This window comes from Cavia porcellus, unplaced genomic scaffold (genome assembly GCF_034190915.1).
Source record: "Cavia porcellus strain 051 isolate PalLab524CR breed Dunkin Hartley unplaced genomic scaffold, mCavPor4.1 scaffold_19, whole genome shotgun sequence".
In the NCBI taxonomy this organism is placed as follows: Eukaryota; Metazoa; Chordata; class Mammalia; order Rodentia; family Caviidae; genus Cavia; species Cavia porcellus.
This window is the reverse complement of record NW_026947502.1, coordinates 47,103,324-47,127,972: the sequence shown is the minus strand read 5'-3', so window position 1 is coordinate 47,127,972 and position 24,649 is coordinate 47,103,324. Positions and strand designations below refer to the sequence as shown.

Below are 24,649 nucleotides of genomic sequence, written 5' to 3'. Positions count from 1 at the left end.
GGCAGTGGCTAAGACCAGAGCTCTTCCAAAGAAAAGAGGTAGATTTCACCCTTCTTTCTCTTTCCATTCTCTCCAGGCTGCCAACCAATTAGCTTGGTTCCACTGAAATCCAGGGTGGGTCTTCCTTCCTTAGTTTTTAGCCTGTATGCCAATCATCCACAGACAGATGCAGACCATTACCAATCTGCCAAGTGGTTTTTATTCAAATTGACAACACAACTAACAATCACAGACACAATAAGAGCAAGAGAAAGATCAGCCTGATTTCCAGTGTGAACCCAAGCAAGTTCCTTTACCCTGATCCCATCAGCAACAAACCATGTATGGTTACACTGGCTTATAAGTTTATAAAGTGCCTCGCCAGTTGTCAGACACAAATCAGAGTCCTGTGCATTTTCCTATTTCTCCTGTATTTGTGCCTTGATGCCACATTTTCTCAGCGATTTAAGTATTTTTCAAATAGGAGACCTGAGACAATTTGTGAGATTTGTTCAAGTTGTTCTCCATGCCTGTCCTCTATACACTTTGTGCATGATTCTTCCTGCTTTCCCATCAGAATTGAACTGGGGATGCTTTTCATGGAGACACCATTCACAGAAAAAAATATTTTTGAGGGCATTTCCACTAACATAAAATAAGTACAACTACATCAAAGAGAGTCCTGGGTTTCTTTTGGATCCTTACCAAACTTTGTGTGATGTCCCAATGAGCAGATGATTCTCACCAACCTCTGTGGGGTAGTCCATCTTGCAAAGGACTCTTGAAACATTCTAGTCAAATACTTAAACTTTCTGTGCATCATCTGCTAAATGGGCCATCTCATAGAACTTGGTGATAATCATCTGCTAAATGGGACATCTCAAAGAGCTTGGGTAGAGTCAAAAAGAAGAATCACATGAGCACCATTTGCATCTGTGATTACAGAACAGTGTGGCTTTGCCCAGAATAATTTTACACAATAATTTCAAGTTTCAGAGATCTTCATATTATTTGTACAAGATTAGAGTTAGGTTTAGCTCTTGACTTTGACAGTAGGTATAACGCTACCAGAATCTAAGCACTTGTCTGTAAATTGAGGGGAATGATACCTACCTTTCCAATTTCAGAACTGACTGGATCAAGGAATGTAAAGAAAAAGAAGAGTAAAATATAAAACACACAATTGGTTAAAACAAAAATATTTGATCTAATATTTTGGAAATGTACACCTTTCATTCCAATTGTCATACTCTTGAACTCTCCTTGTTTGGAAACTGTGTGCCTCACTCAGATGCAGAATCTTGGTGTCAATGTGGCAGACACAGAGCTGCATTTCTTGGCTTTCACAGACAGGTGTTAGGGACCTGATGTCGCTGTAGTAGCTGACCGCCCAGCAGTCAGATCCTGCTTTTACAGGTGTCCCACTTGGCAAGGCTTAGCCCATCGCCCAAGCTGGTTCTCTGTTTGATCCTCCTCCTATGGGAGCTTGATGATCACTACATTTTCCAGTTTAGATTCTAGGGATATCTTCAGTAGTTTGGCCAAGATTCTACCTTCCTTCTCTGCCCCCCTGCCTGCTATACAGGACCCTGACTGATGTATTAGCTCAGCTGGCCACCATAATGAGCTTAATCGTTTTGAACTTTTCAGTAGAGCGGGGGTCCCAAAGTTTAGAGGCCAATGAGACTGCAGGCTGTGAATGTAGAGACCATGTTACATGGATAGCACATTTACTCTGGGTCCCCTTTCCCAGTTATGGGCTACAGCCATGGATAGTTTCTCCTGGAAATGAGTAGTCACATGATACATAGAGCTGGCTTTTCAATTGAGCAGGAAACAAGGGATATACTTTCACTACTACCAACATGTTGCTTCAGGTCATCAAGACTCATTCCAGGGACCAGAGTATACCTCAAAAGATGCATTTGGGATGAGAATCATCTGATGGTAATTACTCTGAATAACCAGGTGGCTTGAACATAGAGGTGAAGATTTGGTCTTCTTTTCCATTGAATGGCATGGCCCATTCCCTGGCCTAATCTAATTCTTCTGGGATCCAGCCATGTGCTCTGTGCTGCTTTAGCAGCCATCCTAGGATACCCTAGTCCTTTCTTTAGTGTGTGCTCCAGAATAACATCCATACTCCAAGAGTCCTCTGACAAAATCTAGAAATGACACCATTGAGCCTGTTACCATTTGAGTCTTCAGTGTACCCCAAAAGCTATGCATTGACAGCTTGGTAGCCTGTCTATAGTAGGGCATGAAGCCTAATGAAGGAAATTAGGGCATTATGTGTGCATCATGGAAAGAGAACATGGGACTCATTCTCTCTTCTCTCCTCTTTCTTCTGTCTTCTGTCTTCCCACATCACTCTTCTCTCCTCTCTGCCCTCTCCTCCCACTTCTGTCTCTCCCCACTTCGCTCCTGGTGACTATAACGTGAGCAGTCTCACTATACCACTCCCCTCTCGGTGAGACCTTTTATCTTGCTATAGACCCAAAGTGACAGGGCAAAGTGACCATGGACTGAAGCCTCTGAGGCTATGAGCCAAAATAAATCTTTGTCCCTTTTAATTTGTTGATATCAGATATTTTATCATAGAGCAATGGAAAAATTATTGACATAAATGCTGAACAGTAGCTATTACAGATATCATAGACCAAAATTTCTGGCAAAAGGATCTTTATTATTGTCATGTTTGTTTATCATTTGTATATATCACAAGTTACACAAAATGCCAACCAAGAAGCAAATGTAGAAAAATAGTGAAATTATATTGACATTAATTACATTGATATTTCTAAGGTGGCTATGTAATAGTTTGTAAGAGTGTGCAGGACATTGAAATTATTGTATTCAGATACTGTCAAGAGAATAAGTATGTTAGGATTCACAGTGGCATCAAGTGATACATTCAGGTTCCTTTTTTTATTTTTGAAAAAGGGACCATGACAAGTACCCTACCATCTTCAGCAATACGTAATATTTGAAAACAAATATAAAATAAAATATATGACAAATTCCACAGTACTGACTGCCCTGTCATCATTAAGTATAAATGACTGGATGGTTCCCTTCGCCAAATCTAAGAATGGTAACACTTTTTGGCACTGATAATGTGTCTTTTATTTATTTGATCATCTGTGTTTTGTCTACTAATCTGAAAAGAAGTAACAAGCTTAGTCACCGAAAACCCAAGTTGTTGTATATCACGTAGGTGGAATCTATTTAGGGAGAGATGCCTCTTGCCAGACTGAACTTCAGTGTTCTCCATTCATCTCATCCTTCTGTAAACGTTCTCCCATGATCCTGATCTGAGAATGGGAGCCACAGGAAGCTTTGAAACACTACCTAGGTGGCACGGTTGATATGACTGATGATTCCCACCTGAGCAAGTTTACTGTATCCAGATGCCAATGGGGCAACAGAAGCCCAATACTGGGAGTGATTTGTTTTTAGAGGCATGGGATGGTATCATTCTTAAGGTTTCTTACCTGGTCTTTTGACTTGTTCTACCCTGGACTATGTCCCCACACATCCTCTCTTCACACTAGCTTAAATAACACAGCCACAAATGATTAATTTTTGTAGCCTCCAAAGCTTAGCACACAGCTGAGCAGAGACTAAATAGATACTGTTTATAAAGAAATGTATTCAAAGATGAGTTATGAGAAAATTATGAATGAAAGTAAAATCACAAACTTTCACATTGCTGCATATGGAGAAAAAATATATGTGAAATAAAAATTTAGAAAAAAGACAAAAGTATGTGTGTATGAAAAGATGTATGTATACAACATCAGGTGCACTTTATTACTGAATTTTGGAGACATAAAGAATGTAGCAAGGTATTTTGTCATATGCAGTAATTTCAACCTTGGTCTAAAGGAGATTTTAGACCTTGCCAGTGCCTGTTCTTTAAATGGATGTCATGCTGCTACCTCTCAACTCTCAACAGTGGTGTACACTATACCCAAGCAAAAAAAATAACTTTATTACACAGATCATCCAATCATGCACTGAATTAACCTGAAAGAGTCAGGCTGGGAGGCTCCTGGACTGACAGTGAAATATCCTATTTAGTCATTAGGCAGGTTAACCCTGACATTTTAGACTAGGTAATGTCCCTCAAATCATCACACATGAATCACGTTAAAGCCACACGGAGAATTTCAGAATGTATTACAGGGAAACTTCCTCTTATAGCTTATGCCTTCATATCTCCCAAAAGCCTCATGTGGATATAGGTGGGACTTTTTCAGAAGTGGCTTGATCTAGAATATGTGATGCTGGGATCAAAGGTGTGTAACTGCTAAATTTGGCTACTGATTGGTTTGGCATAGGTTCCAGTATGAATAGTGGGAAGGCCCAATGTGGGTGTGGGTGCTACTTATGCTAAGGGGGTGTAGCCTGGATATAAGAGACCAGAAAAAGGCCGCTGTTGTCCCTTGTTGCTGGCTGCTTCTTGACTACTTTTACCCAACATGAACAATCTTTTCCCCAGGATACACCTTTGTCATGCTACCCTGCCTTGGAGCCAGCCAATTATGGAGCCAACCAATTATGTATTGAAAACTCTACAAACTATAAGGTGTGATAAACCTTTCCTCCTTAAACTTTGGGTGTGGTGTGTTTTGTCTCAGCAATAAGAAAAGAAACTAAGACACTCCCTTTTGCTAGGAAATATTCCTAAGTGACTTCCATCCCAGATTTTCAAATACATGCTTTATAACAGGCACCATTCCAGATCCCTGCTTTTCCTGTTTGACCATGGCCCCAGTCAGTTTTCATAAAGACATTTGCAGTTGTTCTCTGCAGATGAAGAGACAGACTAAAAAGCTCCACTGTGACATATCTTCATAGGGGTGCTCTGTTCTTACAAATTCCGAAGCTTAGAGCACACCCCTGCCCAATGTCAAACTGTTTTTGCAGAAGAAGCTGGTGTAAGGCAATTTGAAAGTCTGGAGAAGAAAATGTGAGCTTGAAAGGAATTGATGCTTTCCAGAAAATACTTTTGGACTCCCACTATGCAGCAGCAGGAATGAATTAGATGCACTCAAGGGTCTCTGCACGATGAGAGTCCTACAAGTATGTGGGAATGCATTTGAGAAGGACTGAGAAAAGAGACTGTGAGACCAAGAGAAATTTAGCTGTTAGGGCAAAGAATTAGGATCAGATTTACCCTGAAGCAGGGTTTGAATCCTGTTACAGGAAAGTTTTTTCTGAGATCAATACAATCAGCTATGTTAATGTAGGAGTGACAGAACCATGAATAGTGTGGATGGAAGCTACGGATAGGATAGGAAGGCATCATGAATTGTGGGTGGAAACTTCTAGCTATAAAGCCACAAAATGTTCTTGAGATTAGTAACTGATGAACATGACACCAGTCAAGAATGAAATAGCTCAGCCAATCATTCTATTGTGCTTACTGAATTGTGTTTGAAAACCATATTTGGGGCTGAATAGCATTTTCTCATGCCATTTAGCTGCCTGATTAAGCAGGCATCTAATACAAGAATACATTGTAATAGAATGTAACTAAGCTGTGGTTTAAGAGACACAGACAATGACTCTGGATTTAATTTAAAGAAGGATGTCAATTTTTACAAATGAGTAATTTCTCTGAATCTAAAGAATTGTAGTGTAAAGAAGGTTAGAGTTCAATCTTGACTCTACCACGGCTAGATATAGGATCTTTCACAAGGTATTTCAGGTTTCCCAGGATCATTTACAAGGTTCTTTAAGGATTAAGTTAAATCATGGTAAAAGCCAGCAAACAAAATGTAGACATCGCATGCTATTTCTGCTCCTTTATAACTTTATTAGTAAAGAAAAAAGACTAGATGAACAAGAATCTAGGTATGATCTCCTTATAAGTGATCTGACTCTGCGATACAAGGATTGTGTTTTAAAGCCATATAGTCACCACCAGATCTGCAAAATATGGAAATACTCCCTCTGTAATCCATCATGAAGGAGAAGATCAAATACAGAGAAATAACTTACTTTAATGGCTGGCAAAACATTATCCAGTAACATCCATACATTTAGATTACTCTAGAAGCTAGTTCTCTGTGTTCCAGACACTGAGGTATATGATAGAAAGCATGGGAACATTTTCCAAAAAAATAAATTGACTTGTAGACCCCGGCACCCAGGACCAAGTGCTGGTATTTCTCCTTGCATCTTTTTCATGCGCATGCTAATAAGGTTGACACCAACTGCCTCTTCTGAAGGACCCTTCTATGAGGCCTTTGTGTCCTCACCATGCCTGTGACCTTCTACCACTCTTCAAAGTCCCCTTGCATAGACGCACACACAAACACACACACACACAGACACACACACACACACACATGCCATTAGAACGGTCTGAATCTTTTTGTTTGTTCAATTTATGGGCAACCTCTGGCTCACTGTAGGCTGTCATAAAACATCTGTCAACTGAGGAAGGATTGGCTTTTGCTAAATTACCTCAGTCTTATAATGCTGCAGACTGCCCACTGTACACTGAAGATTAAGTGTGTTTCTTTATATTGTCCTTCTATCAAAATTGTTGAATCTGTGAGCAATTTACATTGTCATATCAAGCAACAATATGGAGAATTTCATTTGCTTCCATACATTAAAAGAAAAAATAATAAAGTGACTTTTTCCTTTCTCATCCTGTGTACATGTCTTGGCATTTCACCATCACATTTGCTATGCTCATCAGAGGGTATGTTCAGGAATAAAGGATCTGGAGGAGTCAGCCATGGACTTCCTACAAGGCAAAGTAGACCAGGCAGGTCTCCCTCAGCCAGGCCAAAGGACACGAGCCTAGGGCAGCTGTGGTCTTCCAGGGCATTTGTTCTAAGTGAAGGCTTTCTACTAGAATTAAGAATAGAGATTTCCTCTCAATGTAAAAAAGAAAATCCTGCATAGTAGCTGACCTTCCACACCTTTTTGTAACTCTTGTACTCAAACACACTGTCTGTCTATCTGCCTTTCCAGGATACTAGGTTTTGAAGTTCTTCTCCTGCTCCTCTCCTCTCCTCCCCCCACCCTTTCCTCTCCTCTCCTCTCCTCTCCTCTCCTCTCCTCTCCTCTCCTTTCCTCCCCTCCCCTCCTCTCTTTTTCTCTTTCTCACTGAGATTCCCAACAACTCATGTTCATGAACCAACTCCTTCAGTCTTCTTGTGTTGGCTTTGACCCCAGGAGTCTTCTATGAAATCTTTTCTGATCTCAGGTGATTTAAGACTCTTTTGTCTAATCTCTGAGAAACACTGATGGGCTGTGAATTCTGCCAGACCCTGAGCTACTGAGTTTGCCTATAATTCTCTGACACAGACCAGTTCCTCAGTGCAAACTTGTTGAATGAATGGATGAATGAATAAGTGAATGATGAACGAGCAAGTGAGTGAATGACATAATCAGAGTGTATGTGTTAGGCAAAAGGTCTCTCCTTTGATGCCTCACTGTCAAGGCTGTCTGTGTGGTCCTTCCTATGCAAGACAGAATGGACTTTCAGACAAACCTTGCACCTGTCATGCTTCAACACAGCACTCACCTCCTTAGGCCACGTTCTAGAAAAAGGAAGGGAATCTTCTATAGGTTCCCTGAGAGCAGGGATTGTGTGTTTTGCCTCTGTGCTCCCATATGGCCCAGATGTAGTTACTCTGCAACCCCATTCACAAGGATTTTCCTCTCACCTGTATCCCAGGATTATAGCACTCCACCTGCAGTCAACCTGCCACCAAGGTATATTTTTTTCCTCCAATATGACATTAGGGTATTATCTGTTTCTCTGTGTTTATTTGCCTCTCATGAAAAACAATTTGATGTAATCTCAATGTTAGCAAATTTTTATTTCTAGCTAGTTTTGGAAAAGAACAAATCATAAAATCAAAAACCACAAATTATGCAGTGAATGGAGATATACTATACCACCATTACCTTGGCAGGCATTTTGTTAATAATTGTTATAATCAATAATAGAATGTCCCTGTTTTACAATATACATATATATATATTATGTATATATATATTAGATATCTATACTTCAATAGAAAGACACATAAAAAAGCCTTTTCAAATGAGGCATGTCACACAACACTGGACTCTTATTTACAATATAGAGATGCACTTTCTACATGATTATAACAGATGCTCAGAGGCCAGAAATGATTTCCAAAGACAGAAGGACACCCCCATAAAAAAGAGGTGCAGCATGCAGCTGGACATTTATTGCCATTAGTTCTCACTGTGTCCAGACAGCATATTGAAGGTAAAATGGCATCTGGTTATTGGAAAAAATGATCATCAGATTCATCGAGACTCCATAACTGTTGGCTACATGGTCTTAGAAATGACCGGGGAATGACAGATGCTGATGAGAACTGGAAACACAGCATGAAATCGTGCCCTTCAGAGGGGGAGAGCTCTAGTTAGAGCTGGAAAGGAGAAGTTGCCACTAACCTATGGACCTGTCTGGGCATGAGCCTGTGTCGAGGCCAGAAAACACTTCAGCATGAGCTGCACAACCAGAAAGCAAGTGTCTGCTGGGTACAGCACGAATGCATTGCTGCTCATAAGGAGCCAGAATTTATACCAGCACCCAGTCAAGCATTCAGGACAAATACCCATTAGGGAAGGTGACCAGAAGATGAAGCAAAACTATTTGACCAGCATACCAGGGCATTCAGAAAAGACACACAGTGGAATCCAAAATCCAGAGTGTGGATGTCTGCTTTTGCAAAATCCTCAACACCCTCCCACCACTTTTTTGGATGAAACCCACGAGTCTACTGTTTTGCAAAGTTGCCTGCCTGGACTGGTTCCCCATAGTCTGCATTTAATGTATGTGAATCTAAAACTCTCAAATGACCCAAGATTCACTTGGCTTTATTGCATGGTATTAGTGGCCTGCCAGGGTGCTTGACCAAGTTCCTGTGCTGAAGGAGAAACCTTCTGAAGAAGCAGGAGCTTCCATTTCCAGAAGATTCCTTGCCTGTGTTATTCCTCCCAGCAGTCCTACTTCATGTATTCCTTGCCTATAACTAAATGATTGATAAGCCTGCACAGAGTACCACAGACTTTGGGATCCTATTAAATATCCTGGTCATTTGGTACACTTTCTCCCTTGTACATGGTTTCTGATTCCCAGGCCCACAAAGCCACTGTGTTCCCATAAGTCACTGACTTACAGTAGTTTAATTTGAGTCTTCAGTCTGGCTTTTGTTCTCCAATCTGACCCTACTTTTGTCCCTGTTTTCTATCAGTTTTTATCAATAGTGACCACTCCTAGCCCTTTATTTTCCTAAGGCAATTAAACGTCTCTATTGTAAGATAACCAGCACCCTTCTGAGAGCTCCCCTGAGGTTTGTATTCAGTGCTCCTCCATTCAGATGCCTTTCTCCATGCCGGGAGAGGAGAAGCAGCTGGCCACGTGAATGGTTTGATTTTTGGCGGTTGCATCCAGTGCAAGCACAGCGTTTCTTTGGAAGTGCATCAGCAGGAGTTTTACCCATGCGTGCATAATCTCAGTGTCCCCTTCTGCTTAATCTTATGTACTTTTCTCTAGTCCAGACAAAAGGTAAAGCAATCACAAAAATAATTTGTGGGCCAGGCTATGCATAGAGAAAGTCTGAGGAAATAAGTGGAGAAATTAGTCAGATGCATTCCCTGCAGTTCTTTGTAACAAACTTGTAATTATTATCAGCATTGCACTGATCCCTCCTCACTGTAAATCACCCCACCACTGCCACTATGAAATAACATGGGGAATTATCACTCATTCTTTTGCATCTGTTTAGAAAACATGAAGAGAATATGTGAAATGGGTGCCATGGTTTTTTGAACAAATGGTACATTTGAATCTAATAAGGACTCTATTTATACAAATAGGTTCCACTTCTGCACAGAGGATAACCTGAGTTCTGAAATGCTTGTGTGCACTTAATTTAATAAAAATGATAAAGCTGTGACCTAGTAGATACAGGACAAATCTAGCTAAGTTGATGAGATCTCAGTGAGCCGTGGTGATTTAAAAGGTGGGCTCACCAACTCCAAGTATTCTGTTTTTTTATTTTCCAGAAATTTTTCCTAGAAAATATCCTTCATGAGCGCCCAGGCAGCCAGACAAATTCAAGCCAAGCTGTTTTGTTGTTGTTGTTGTTGTTTATCTTTTGCACTATTTGTTCAGCTTTTTTAAATCTCTGAAAGAAAAGGCCTGGGGTCCAGATTTACCTCAGCCTCCATTCATCTCAGACATTCTCAGCTCCACCCCAACAGCAGAGGTGTATAAAAATCTGTCTCCAACAGAAAACTCAAGGGACCTTAAACCTTTCTGGTAAGTTACCCAATGCCCGCCTCCTCCAAGCCACTACTTGAAGTAGTTGAGTCCAGCCACTAAGAAAAACTTCTCTAGGAATAGTTCCGAGTCCAGCACAGCGATGTGCGCAGCACGGCCAATCAGGGTGTTGGCAGTGTTGGGCAGGGCGTGAAACACATTGTGTCGGATTAAAGTGCAGTCTTTGGCAGCCACCAGGGGACCCAGCAGGTTGTTGATCATTTCCGCATAAACCGGTCCTGGAAGGAAGAAGGATGAGAACCAGTGCTCAAGTTAGCCACAGAATTTAGAGAAAACTCTGGTTGGGTGAGAGGATCCTATCCCGGGCAGAACACTATGGGCCACTTTCTGACCTCTTTCTAATATTCGTGAAATGAATAAGAAATAAAACCAAACTTCAAATTCTTGTTGCCAGCTAAATTACCATATGAAGGGGTGAGAAAGGGAATCCCACGTGGCTTTGTAAGCCCAGACTTCAGATGCCATGCCTGAAGTGGGGAGGGTCCTCAGTGGGTGCTGCCTGCTCAGTAGGGACATTGGGAAAAAGAGAGGAACGAGGAGGAGCTCAGGGAGTCCAGTTCCATCTCAGAAGGCCACAGTGCTAGGACTCATCCTAGGGGATTCAGGACAGCAGACACTTCTGACGTTAAATATCTCACAAATCAATAGCGTTTCATCACTCCCTTGATGCTTCTCCCAGGGAGAAGTGAGGAGAACATTTTTGACGTTGGTGATTTGTTTTCTTTTTTTAACTGAAAGTCTAGATAGCGGGATTTAGCTCAACGGTATAAGCACCTGCCTTGCAAGCAGGCAGTCGTGAGTTCGGTCCCTGGTACTGATAAAAATGAAAAAGACAAAAAAAAAAAAAAAAAAAAAAAAAAAAAAATCTAGATGGACTGTGCCTCCCCTGGAAAAAATGACTCCATTGCAATATTGCATCAGACAATGGCAGTCTTGGAATCACGCAGGGAAGTCACTAATTACTAGTGACTTAGTGAGTCACTAATCACTAACCAAGTTTGCACACTCAAGCTGGCAATAATTCACGCTTCCACACTTCCGAGTTCTGTCTTTCTGCAGCCTTGCTCATGCAACTTTTGCATCATGTCAGGATACCTTCTGGAATGATCCTGAGAATTAAGGCATTTTCCTTTTGACTTGCTATGGAAACAGTTACCAGCCGTTGTACCATAATCCTTTGGGTCTCACTCCAAATAATAAGTCATGTTTCATAAAGCCAGTGTGATAGTGAGAGGGAGAGCTGACTACACTGGCCTCACAAAGCCATACCATGCTCCAACCTATAGGAATAAGTCACACTGTTTCCTTTTCACCCCTTAGTAGTAGGAGAAACCATTTGGGGCTCTGGTTTTTAAGGGCAAGAAGTGCAGTGGAAACTTCAGGAAAAAATAGTTTTCTTTCTTTTTTTTTTAGGCCTTCTCTGAAGAGATTTGGAGATGCATCAGCAGTGACTGTGTCTGATCACATGTACATTTAAAATCAGGTCACTCAACTCAGTGAAGCTTTGTTTTTTGCCATAAGTGTTAACACTGTTCACATGTAATTAGAAAAAACTAAAAATAGATTGAAAAATTTATGTATGAAAAAGCATCACCATTTGAAATATTTTAAAAATTATTAGCAAATATCATTAATACTTTATCCCCAGAATAATCTCATTCTTTTTTGGATTTTATTTACACTTTTGGTTTCTCACACCAGGTAGACAATGTGGTAAGGAATACTCTTATTGTGAGTAACTATCGTATCAGTTCTCTGGTATGATATACCAAATTTGTAAATAAAGAGCAAGGTATAGAAATCCTACTGTAAGTTGGAAAAAAACTGTTCAAAAGACATAGGAACTAGGGAGGAGGAGAGGGGATAAGATGGAAGGGAAAAAAAGAGTCCATACTTTTAAATGAAATAAATCAGACACACATGTTTAAATATCACATTATTTCTCCAGTGGGAAAACCGGAGAGGGTAAATAAGAACCAAAATTTATAGCAAATACAGAGAAATAGGAATTAAATTTTCAAATGGAAAATGGAGCAAGGGATGCAGAGGAGGAAAGGAAGGAAAGGAAAAGAAAAAAAGAAGAAAGGAAATGAAAATAAATCTTTTGCAAATAAGAAAGAGAAGAGAGATTGAAAGGAGGATGGGGGTTCACGGAAAAAAGAATCAAGAAATATCATGTAAAGGTCCAAGCTTCCACTAATGAAGGTGATCATTATGTGTATCTAAAATGTACCAGTAAAATTAATTTTAAAAGAACAAATGTTGCTATGTAATTATTTTAGGATCAGTTTAGCAAAAATCTTCAAGGACACTAACTTATTAATACTTTGCTCCAGTAATGCATAATTAGGAATCTACTTCAATGAAATATTATAGATTGATAGTAAACATGTACACAAAGGCTTGCACCATGATATGCTTCAAAATCTTCGGGAAGGAATAAATATGTCCAATAACTAGGGCACTATTTATTAAATTGTGATATACCTGTAAATAAAGCATAATGCTAGAAAATAATTATGTCTGGTTTTTTAACATAGGAACATGCATGTGACAATATGATAAACTAGGTCACATACAAAATTGTGACTTTCAGTACGACATACAAAAATTCTGGAAGGCAATATGATATTGTGTAATGGTAGAGGTAGAATGAGATCTGACCACACTTGCTGAAATACAGTTGACTTTTCAAGTAGTCGACAAAAGAGCTCTTTTAAATAAAAGTATCATTTTGTTATGTGCCTCAGTTTACTTTTAGATCACCTATGAGACAGCAAAAGTATAATCCATATATACGTATATATATATAAAACTTTTGAACCTTTCACAGGTTTTCCTTAAATGTCTTAAAAGACAACAAAAAGTACATTTGTCTAAAACTAAAATCAAAATGCCTGATAGGAATAAGCTAATTAGTTGAAGGAAACTAGGAATGCCAATCCATCTTCCCATGAAGGTGGACTGGCTCCACCATCTCCAGGAGCCCTGCTGGGCTCAGGCCCAGGCCCTCCTCCACCCCGACGCTAGTCACTGTACCTCCCTACTTCCCTTCCCCATGGGTTGTCCCAGCTATCATGCTGCTGCAGTGCCCTAACTGGGCAGTGAGTCCTTGATGGTGAGTTCTGTCCATCTTCTGCTTCAGTGGCTGGCTCACATCGGGAGCTGAAGGATGGTTCTATGTCTGACCAGTAAGTGACTGCTATTGTGCAAAGGTGTGACCAGGACAATAACTCAAGGGGCACTGAACACACACACATGCTATGCCTGCCCTGCCACTCAGTTCTATGACAAGCACATACTATGTAATCCAGAGCCAGCTTTGCCTGATCGGCAAAGGCCACGTCATGGATTTATTTTTACTTTGGAAGTCAGGGAGCATTTCAAGGTGACATGAAGCTTACCTGTGTGCCTGTCTTTGAGGGCAGTTTTGCACATTTCGATTCTGGCTGAGTGGAATGGGACATAACGGTCTTGAGGGGAAGCAACCAGCACGACATTCTTAAAATACTGCAGCCCTGGAACAGGAGAGCAGGTGAGCGGTTCTCATTCAGGAGGTTTTACCTTGAACACCCTCCAGTTTGTTTTACACACACCACAGACCTCCCCTGGAGAGGGCAAAGTGAGGCGATGCCAGAGGCTGATGTGACACAGGGCACACGCCTTGGTCCTTGGGGTTAAGAATGCGCAGCCACACAGAGCCTACTATGTTCCTGTGAGAGGAAAGGATGGGGGCCCTATTCTGGTGCTCTGGTACTTGAGAGAGGAAATAAAGGCTTGGCTCCCCTCACTCTTGGAAGCTAAGGAGACCCATAGCAAGCCTGTGAGAAAAGCATCCTATAGGAGGTGTGATTGAACACTACAGTGAATACTTACACTTCTGTCAAAAAGATCACAGCGAAAGATACACTGTTATTAATCCCCATCAAAATAGTACTGCTCCTTGCAGACACATTTACCCCACAGCTTTTCTCACTGCCTGAAGCAGTCCTCTCCTGAATATCTTTAGTTGTGAGGCTGTAGCTGCCTCAGTGCCCCAAGTTGATTAAAAATGTGTACCTTCCACACTCATTTGGACTTTGGGGAAGAGGCAGAAGGGTCACGATGCCAGATGCAGTGAGTAAAGTAGATGAAGTCACCCACTAATGCTTTCACCAGCCTGCCTCTCCTTGGCATGGCACTTGGCAGCGGCACATGCTGTATTTTTATCACAGCTCGTAAAGACACTCATTATAAAGGACTTCCAGAACTACTTCAGGAGATGTCAAGGATGATAGGATAAGTGTGTTCAAAAGAGAGAGCATTTTAAGGGGCATTAACGGCAATGTGTCTTTTTACTGTAATGATTTTTTTTTTCAATTTAAATGCTCACCATCTATTTTCCACACCCTCCAAGAGAAGAAAGAAAGAAAAAGAAGGGAGGGGAGAGGAGAGGAGAGGAGGAAAGGGGCGAGGAGAGGAGAGAGGAGGGGAGAGGAAAGGCAAAATAACCACTTTATGGGCCAAGAATATTCAGTTGTTCATGACACAGAGTGGTCTTCCAAGATAAACACCCACATCATTGTTCTGGAGGCCTTAGGGCCCATGATGAGCTCTGGGCAGTGTGTGAGCACTCAGCTCCTACCTCAAGATAGAGCCCCAGCTGTTGGGCAGAAGGACAACTGACAGCATGCAATGCAGTGTCCTTTCACTTAGGTGGGCACTCCCCCACCACCTATATCAAGGATATTATTTTATGATCATATACTAGGAGGCAGCCTGCACCAGTGGCTGGGTGACATGAAGCTAGGCAGGATACAGCTGATTCTTCTTCGTGCCATTTCAGAATAACACTGTAGGGACACCTCAGCTCCTACTCTCTCGTGCTGGTGTAGACTAAGGCCTCTGGGATGACCACACTGCAGTCCACCTTCCTCTCTGCCAAGTCCTAACCAAATTTCTCCCAGGAAGTAATCCTAAGACTTTGGCCTGACACACAGAAACCCAGAGCAGGTAAGAGCCCACACAATGACATACAGCAGCCTGTGGCTTTGCCACATTCACTTACGGCTTGAGGTGGAAACATGTCAGAGGTGTTTACAGAATTATGGAGGACCGTACACCAGGGGACTAACTCTGGAACAGGCTGACTTGCATGGGAGCACCGAGTGGGCCATTCAGTTGGTAGTTCTGATCCCTTGCTGGGCATAGAGATCACTGGGTCATGATGGCCAGTGACCTCTGTGATTATGTCCATGGAGCAGATGGCATCTTCTCCCCTCTCTGCATTCCTTATCCCTGAATGAGTGATGCTGCAGGATCAGGACCGTGTAGGATCTGAACCAACTACACAATCAACCCATGAGGACGTCTCATCCAGTCTTTGTGTAGGTTGATCTGTGCCCAAGGAGGGTGGTACACATATCCTAGCCCTTTGTGACTAGAACACTAAAAGACTCATGGGAAACAGAAGCTATGGTTTCTGTAGGTCACAATAACCCTTCACACTTCCTGGCCCTCATCTCTTGTATGCTATGAATTCCTGGAGGTTGCTGGACTCCTAACAGATTGAGGAGAATGCTTGCCAGACCTCTTCCCTTCCCCAACATGAATGGATCAACATAGCATTAAACATAATTTGTGTTTTCAGAGCTCAAAATCATAAGCACAGCTGCAGATGGAACCACTCACCTGTTTTTTGGCTTAGTTGGTACAGAAAGCATTTGCGCAAATCAGCATTATCCCTGAAGGTCAGCTGCAAAAGGGACCCAGATTTCTTTAATTTCTGCATGAGCCACAAGCCTACAGAGGTAAAACAAACACAAGTGAAAAATGTATACCCAAGCTAAAACAAAGGAGAATTTTTAGTTAAATTAAGAGTGCATTTTAAGCATTTTGAGCTGGGAAGTTAGAGAAAAGTTTGTACTCTCATGTATTGAGAGTCATAATATCACCCTGCAAAATGATGGCCATGGATTTCAAATCTCCAAACAATAAATATTTTTTGATTCATTCAGTCTCCTGAAAGAAAGTGAAAAGCAAGTCTGAGCTTGCTTGAAAGTATATAAGAATATTCCTTGGAGGTCCATTTAGAATATCAGAAAACTAAGATAAACACTTTAGAGCCAACCCATTCAGCTCTGCTCATGCAGATAATAACACAGATAACAGTGAGTACCATCACATTATAAAACAAGTGAATTTGCTTTAAAAAATGAAGGAGTAAGTAAAATTCAGGATATATATGAGTGGCATGTAAATATGTGTGCAGAGTTAAGTGGAATGGGCTATCTAAATGGAGAAACCATGGGTAACATCTCCTGTTTTGGCTTTTTGTAATGTTTCAAGGTTATAATTGTGGGAGACAGTAATTTAATTCTCATGTTTTTGCCTAAAGTTGGCTTCTTGAGTCTTTGAGGAAAGTCAGACTAATGGAGGAAAATATTTGTATTTGTTAGGTACCACAGCATCAAATAAATTGTATTAACAAATAATGTCCTTAAAATAACTTCTATGTAAAAATGTACCCGCCTGGGTCTTGAGAGCCCACCTCAGTGTACACACCATTCAGAGCAGCATGGCAGGTGACTGAAAGATTGGCAGAGAGAAGACAGCCCGTTAGAGCTGTCTCTAGTGTCACATAATGAATTTGGACAACTGGAGATGTTTTAAGAAAAAAGAAACTGAAAAAGTAATAAGATATAAAATGTGCAATAGATACTGTGAAAATAAAAGAGGAAGAGAGTGCTCAAAAGGAAAGGACAACTGGGATAGGGGAAAGGAGAGAAGGAAAAACGGAAGTATTGTATGTATATAGATATATACATATACGTGTGTGGTTATATATACAAGGTAGATATCTATGCTGAGAATCTCTGCAAGCTTATCAAAAGGAACACTTTGTGCTTTCATTTATGATAGTTTGATCATTTTTATGCCTAAATCCTATATTGTGAACAACTACTTCTAAGATAACAATATGCAATGTATAAAATAGTGTTAATTTCCTGCTAGTTTTTGCAATTCTGTATCATTTTTATCCTTTTTGTTTTGTTTTCAAAATTTAAAAAAAAATAGGAACATATTTTAATACACCGTTTACTATTCAGTAAGACCCAATGAACTATATGGGCTTCCAAAGCCCAAACCATGTCACTTCCTCAGTTAAAATCACATTGCAAACAGCCATGGGAAAGACTACTGCTAGATCTCTCATCTGGCTCTTGCTGTGCCCTTCATCTACCATCTTCTACCCCTCCTGAGCATGATGTATTTCTGTTGCAAACAGATTACAGATAGTTTAGAAATGACTCAGTATAATCAGCCTGCAGTGTGCAGATCACACTATACTCCTGTTTTGCTCCCTACATCACTACCTCCACATAGAAGGCTCTTCCTGCTATTTACTCACTCCTACTAAAATATCATGAACCTTTGGTTCCTGGCTATTATTATCTCTTTCCGTTAGAGCACAGATGAAATTGGCTTAAAGCTGAGGCAAAGCTAGGAGCACAGTATTCACCCATATTTGACCATGACAGTTAATTTCTTTCTTATTCCTTCTCTTTAATAATAATTCAGTTACACACATGTGCACATGGACACACACGTGCACACAAATACACAGAGTCAGCCTTCTGTAAGTATAGTTAATACATCTTCAAATGGAACCAATGGTAACAAAATATGTTAATCTGTAGCTGTAATGATGGACTATTTTTTCTTGTCATAGTTCCCCCTTAACAATACAGTAAAACAATGATTTGTATAACATTCACATTGTAATAAGGATTACAAGTAGCCTAGAGATGACTCAATTACATAGAATGATGAGTATAGGTCATATGAAAATATGCTATTTCATGTAAGAGACTTGAGCATTCACTCCTGTTTCTGTATATGGAGGGTTCCAGACCTAATGTGTGAAGATTCTTAGGGATGAGTATATACACACCCATATTATATACATATTTATACTAAGATACCTATGTACAAACATATAGGTATATATGACATAAACAGAGTATTTAAAATATACAAACTGTGATCACAAAATATGATATTGTGTGTGTATATATATATATATATTTTTTTTTTTTTTTTTCTACCAGGGATTGAACTCATGACTTTGTGCTTGCCAAGCAGGCACTTGACTTGTGCTGCTGAGCTAAATCCCCAGCCCTACTGAAAATATCTTTATGAACTGTATTATATTAAAAGACACTGCTATTAACCCCCCTCAGACTACACCTAGCTTCAAACATACTTAACTCATCATTCTTGATACTTTCTGCAGTAGTTCTAGACATTTTCTTTCATAAGAATCTTTCAGTTCCTCTGTCACAGCTGCATCAAAGCATGGAATGGGACTCAGAACATTAACAGCAATTCACGTGAAGGTGGTGTGTTCCCATCCATGCTGTTCACCACACTTTGTGATCATATCTCATGTACTTACGCATGCTCTTTACAATAAATTAACTAAGTAGGAGCTATCCTACTTAAGTGTCCTTTGACCTTTCTTAAATGTTGGTTAACCTCTCCTAATCTTAACCCCAGGCCTATCACTTGCTTTTCTTCACAAAAGTTTTAAAATAGATACCACCTTGGAAAATATCTTTCTAACTTCACTCAGTTCCAAATGCGAGGGCCATACTTCTCAGCTCAGGGCTCTCCCCCCCACACCATGCTTGGAAGCGGTTCCAAGGCCACGGATTTCCATGGAGAGGAACTCCTGCCTCCAGATCCCCACCCTTGATATCCATGTTAAGTTGGAGGCGGGGGTGGGGAATCTCACCTGTACTAACGAGGGTGCTGTTGTTGTACAGTGTGCCCAAGTGAGGCCCAGACAGTGACAGGAACGTGTGGAGTTTGTTGAGGTAATACCGGAACCGGGGCCTTGTGAGGACAGACCGGATGATAATGTTGCCCAGAGAATGGCCAATGAAGCTATCGGAGACAGAGAGAGTGCGCATGAGGGCAAGAGTTAAGGCTGGCTGCCGGAGCCCGCTGCTTTCAGGGAGCTGGCAAACACAACAAATACTACCAGTTCTTCTTCCTCTGCTCTCCAAAACCTGGCCACATTCAGAAAACGGGGCCCTTGTGAATGCCACCTGTGCCCATGATTGAAGCATGGGTGTTTTGTCCAGTTCTGTATTATCAGAACATCCTCTCCTCTTCACCCGTCCCCACACCTGCCTCCTCTCAAGCCACCTGACTGTCCTGAGGATTCTCTGCAAAACATACAGCTCAGGAGTAACCATTCCTGGCCATTTACAGTTTACATTTCAGTTTCTCAGTCTGGCCTATGAGGCCATTCGGAGCCTGACCTCTGACTCTTTCCCATTATGCTCACTTTCTCCTTACCCTACGTGTTTACTGAGCTCCCCATTCACTGTTTCCACGGTGTTTGACACCCACAACACATCCTCTGCAGAAGTCAGGCTGCTACTCACAGAAACATGGACTCAGTACACTCCCACTTTTCAATTAACTACTATTTATTTAAACCATATTATATGAGAAGCATAACCTTGCACCCATTCTCATGATAGGAATAAAACCAACAAAGAAAAGCAATGTGTGTTAGTTTATGAAATTGCGTGGTCTAGCTTGTGTCCTTTCATTTTTACCAAACTTTTATAGGTACATTTCTTGGTCAATTTAAAAATCTTCAGTAGGGAAATAAACTGATATGCTATTTGGGAGGACTGCATACCATAATGCACATCGAACACTTAGCCTTATAACTGTATGCTCGAATGCAACCTATGTCCTATGGTCTTAGGTACTTACACAGGTAAACCAGGATTTTTACTACAGAGTGAGGGTATACTTAGTGCCAATTAAAGCGCTTTCATTGGACATATTCTTTAGTATTCATTCTATTTAAAGATAAGCAAATACAGGATCAGAAAGAAAGTTTCTAACATCGTACATGCTATAGTCAGGGTTTAAAATTGTAATGGAACAGGGATTTAAACCTAGTAATTTTTGTTTTAATTACAATGCTTTTTCTATAGAGCAACAAAATGTTTATTCCCTCCACTCATGTTATGACCAGATGGTTGTGTCAACCATCCCTGGTACTCACTTCTACCTAAAAGTAATAAACCACATTGAAAGTCACAAGTTTAATTGCCCAGTGGTTAACGGAAGGCATTATTTCAAACATGTATACAACAAACCCTCAAAAAATGTTACCCCTCTCCCTCTGCATTAACTACCTGTGGTTTCCTTTTACCTAATGCGAGATATGGAGAGGTTGTACAACTGAATGTGTTGAATGATTTCATCTAATAACCGATCCGTCATGGTATCAAAATCTGCAAATGTGTCCATCTGAAAGAAAAGAGGAAAAGGGTGTTGGGAGAGGCTACACCCTAAGACACACTTTGTTCGCAAGCTATCAGATTCTTCTGATCATCATGGAACATTCTGATAGAAACCTAAGCCTAATGTTGGCATGACAGCCTGAGATTTGGCCTCGGGGCAAAAGGTTCACAGGTTGGTGCTTAAATAATGAAATATGATTCAGTTAAGAGCCTTCTTCTTGGAGGGTGAGGAAGAAGAGCAGCATTAGAGTCTCATCCATGTAGTGCCTACAACCAACCACATCTCATACCCAGCTTCCCATACACACCCATTGGTTCTGCTGTACTCACTTCATAGAGGAGGAAATAGGCTCTGAGATGTGAGGTGACTTATGTCACACACACTGGCATTTACAGCAGACAAGCTTAACTCCAAATCCCCTGTTTTTAGCCTGCTCAACCTTTAGGCTGTGGTACAAGGTTAGGTTCATAAGGCAGAAATCAGCTTTGGGGAAGATGATAAAATCATCATGACTTAGGAAGGGTGATCAGAAGGATGCAGCAGCATTAAAGGAAGAAGAGAAATACTGCACAAGTCTTTGATTACTTGGAAGGTGGGCATGGGTAAGACAAACAGAGTAACTTTAAGGACCAGTATTTGAAAACATGGATGAAAGCACAAGTAATTAGATTTAGGGTTAATATTTACAAATAAAATTTCTCTTATACTTGGAGCTGAATAGCAATCTTCCAGACTGCCTATACCTATGCTAAGCATTAAGAAACATGAACAAGAGATCTCATGCATATTCATCAGAGTGTCAAAAAAGAGCACATTTAGAAAAATGTGGTAGAAAGGAGAAGCTCTTTAGGTTCCTGTTGCACACTATTCAGTGAACATCAAGGAGCAGAAGGGATACAGACACCCGTAGGTCCCATAGACTCCATGGGACAGAAAAATCTCTATTTGAAGCTCCTTTCTCCAGGGGATTTTGAATTGAATTTGTGATTTCCCCAGTCTGAACTAACATCTTACTTAAACGGAGACTGCAACCTACTCATTAACTGATTAAAATATGCATAACCTTCCTAAGACACATGCTGCGAAAACTAATACCCTGCCGTTCAGGGCCCATTTCCTCATTGGTAAACTATTAATTGAAGTATTATTTGACTAAGGATTGTAATTATGGAGCCTGAGTTGACTGTGATGAGAAACAAAATGAGGAATTCCTCAAGCAAGTATTTAAAAGAAATGTTACAAATGAACCTGCTTATGAGATTTTCAACACAATGCATGGAACAAATATAACCAGTACTGAGTGGCCAAGCCTTGCAGTTAAGGGCCTTATAACAGGGATCCAGCTTTCTTAGGAATTCTAAACTTTCTTTGGAATCCAAGCTGAACCTAGTTTTTAGGAGGCAGCAATCAGAATAGCCTAATGGATACAGAGGAAGGTTATTACCTGACCAGGCCCCTCTAACTAGCTGTACTTATCTTCTCAAAAAAAAAGACATTCCCTCAAAGAAATCAAGAAAAAATTCAGCAAACACCGGTCACTCAACTCCTTGATCTTTCCTATGAAGTCCCTTGGAACTTCCCTTAGGACTGGATCCTTCTTGCTTCATCTCCAGATCAGACTGATAATGGATCCCTGCATGAATTCCAGAATTTCCCTGCTCTTTCTTCTTTAAAGTGACAGGGGCATCAAGTAACAGAATAGTTCTGAATATGAAATGAAGAGACAGGAATAGAATGTCTTGCACAGAGTAGGGCTCATGTAAAAATTCCCCTTACTCTTCTTGATATTACACTTCTTGGTGCCCCTTCAGTGCAGGAGATGTCAAAGAGCAGGCAACACAAATGAGTACTGACAGTTGAAGGAGAGACATCACTTTCCAGAGTCCATAACTCTCTGTACAACTGCCATTCCCAATTGTCAAAAGAGATCCTTTGCTGATAGTCAGTTCTTTTCTTTCAAATGAGACCCAAGATTCATCTGTCTGGAGTTCAATGAGAGTGAAAATCTACAACAGCACCTCTAAGTTACTAAAGTCTTGCTGATCTTGGCAGCTGACTACGGCCCAGGCTGCACCTACCTTTGAAGGCAGAGGTTTCTATGGCTACCCCTGACTATGAAGAGGTCATCATCCTGTTGCGTTGATTACATAGACACAAGTGACATGCCCTGCCCTCAGTGTGTATCCACAGATCCTCAAATAATTGTTGTTTCAAAGATCACCCTAATTGTCAGTTTAACGTGTCCCAGCTAGTTGGTTCTTGTGTTCCCATTTCCTATTTTTCTCACTCTGGGAAAGGCAAAGAGTATGTTTGTTCTCCATATTTTCCAGATACTTGGTAGTATTGTCCTACAAGATCCCCTCTTATCTCCCTGTGTCCAGAAGTCATTGTGGTGCTCTCAGGGAAGCTCCCTTCCTATTTTCATTCAAGCTTGATGGGGTTTTTTTTGTTTGTTTGTTTGTTTTTTTTGTTTTTTTTTTTTTTGTTTTGTTTTGTTTTTGGCTTTGGCTTTGGCATACCTGATTCTTTTCAGACATTAGGAAGTCTAGTTTTCCACCAGGGAGCCCCAGTTCTATGAAGGTCTTTACCAGCCGAAGGTCCGCACTATTTCCTGAAAGACAGATAACCCCCACCCCAGCCCCACAGTTAATCAAGGAAAAGGTAACAAGAGGGATTTCTGTCTCATCTCCCTCTTCTCCAATTTCCATTGACTTTTTTCCCACTAGTTTTTAAGCAGACAATAAAAACAGAAAAAAACAGTTCCAGGCCCTGCTTGCCCTGTCTCTCACACACGCGTACACAGAAGTGAGTCCTTTCAAGTTGTCTTGCCTCAATGAAACTGTGCCCTGGCTTACTGATATGTGACTCAGAAATATGCCCTATGCAGCATCAGCTGGACCACACCACCTGTCCTCCTTCCACAGCAAATTCTATTTGCCCAGGACTTCACATGTCAGGGGTGCCACCTAATGGCTGATTTACTCCAGTGGGGTAGCAGTATGCCCTCTCTTAAATTAATACAAGGAGGATCTAGTTCTGCCCCTGGCAGGCAGTTGTTAAATTCCTGGAAGAGAGCAATCACAGTTCAGCTATCTAAAGGAGTAAGACCCTCTCCTGGGACGTGAGTCCTGGAAGAGCAAGCTGCATGTATTCTGAGTCACCCAACTAGGCAGAGCAGTGAGAGGTTAAAAATCCAGGACAGCGGCTAACAGCAGAGGCATAAGAACACAGAGAATGCACTCTGAGGTAAAAGTCCTGTGAAAAAAATGGATCTGATGCCATGTAGGAAGGTTTTTTTGGAATAAATTTCATGCAGTTCAGAGAGGTTAAATGGTATCTTAATGCATACATGCATTGTCCTCTTCCTCAAATGGATCCCAGTTGAGTTGAAAGTCAAAAACTATTGTCTGAATATTGAGCATAGCTGCTTCATTACAGGGTTAAACTTGAAGGTTATAGGCTTAAAAAATTTCTGGAGTATTGGTGAAATTATAACTAATTTTGTATAATTCTTTATGAAATTTCTCTATGACTCAAAGGAAGGTAAAAGAACCACACTGAATTGAAAGAACTCAAGGTCTATGGATGTCCCTCATCTTTGAGGCTATGCTAGTGTGCTCAGAGGCCATCCATGTCAGTGGACTATCACAGCACAATGCACAACCCTATAGAGTTATAATCATAAAACCTTCATGATTTTTAATGAAATATGTGTACTTTATATTTTATGCTAAATTTTACTAATTTCTTTAGTCATTTCTAAAATTACATTGTTTTCATCTCACTGGTTTTGTTTTTGAAGTACCCTAATGAAATTCTAGACATAGCCTTCAAAAAAGTTCCAAGTTTTTTTGTTTGTTTGTTTTTTCATGTAAACTGTCTAAGGAATAAAAATATGGCTAGAGAGAGAATTCTCTGGAACTTATTTCCAGGAAATGTCACTTAATAAGATGCTAAATTGAAGAATTTGTAAGACTATCAATCTTCACCTTCTTGCACAGC

The 24,649-nt window shown here is 40.7% G+C and overlaps 1 protein-coding gene across 6 annotated transcripts in view; it reads right to left on the bottom strand.

Annotated features, from left to right (window-relative positions):
* Positions 1–2,644: 2,644 nt before the first annotated feature.
* Fam135b (family with sequence similarity 135 member B) overlaps positions 2,645–24,649 on the bottom strand; it is a 294,122-nt gene continuing 272,117 nt past the window's right edge. For 5 of the 6 annotated variants that reach the window (XM_063231029.1, XM_063231030.1, XM_063231031.1 and 2 more), the window contains 6 exons: positions 23,167–23,258; positions 20,556–20,653; positions 19,110–19,261; positions 16,004–16,114; positions 13,738–13,851; positions 2,645–10,551 (listed from right to left, as the gene is read on the bottom strand). In XM_063231029.1, coding sequence (XP_063087099.1) covers positions 10,346–10,551; positions 13,738–13,851; positions 16,004–16,114; positions 19,110–19,261; positions 20,556–20,653; positions 23,167–23,258 — 773 coding nt within the window. In that variant the 3' untranslated portion in view covers positions 2,645–10,345. Of the gene's footprint in view, positions 10,552–13,737; positions 13,852–16,003; positions 16,115–19,109; positions 19,262–20,538; positions 20,654–23,166; positions 23,259–24,649 lie in introns of those variants that run through there. The other variant, XM_063231033.1, reaches the window with a different exon arrangement.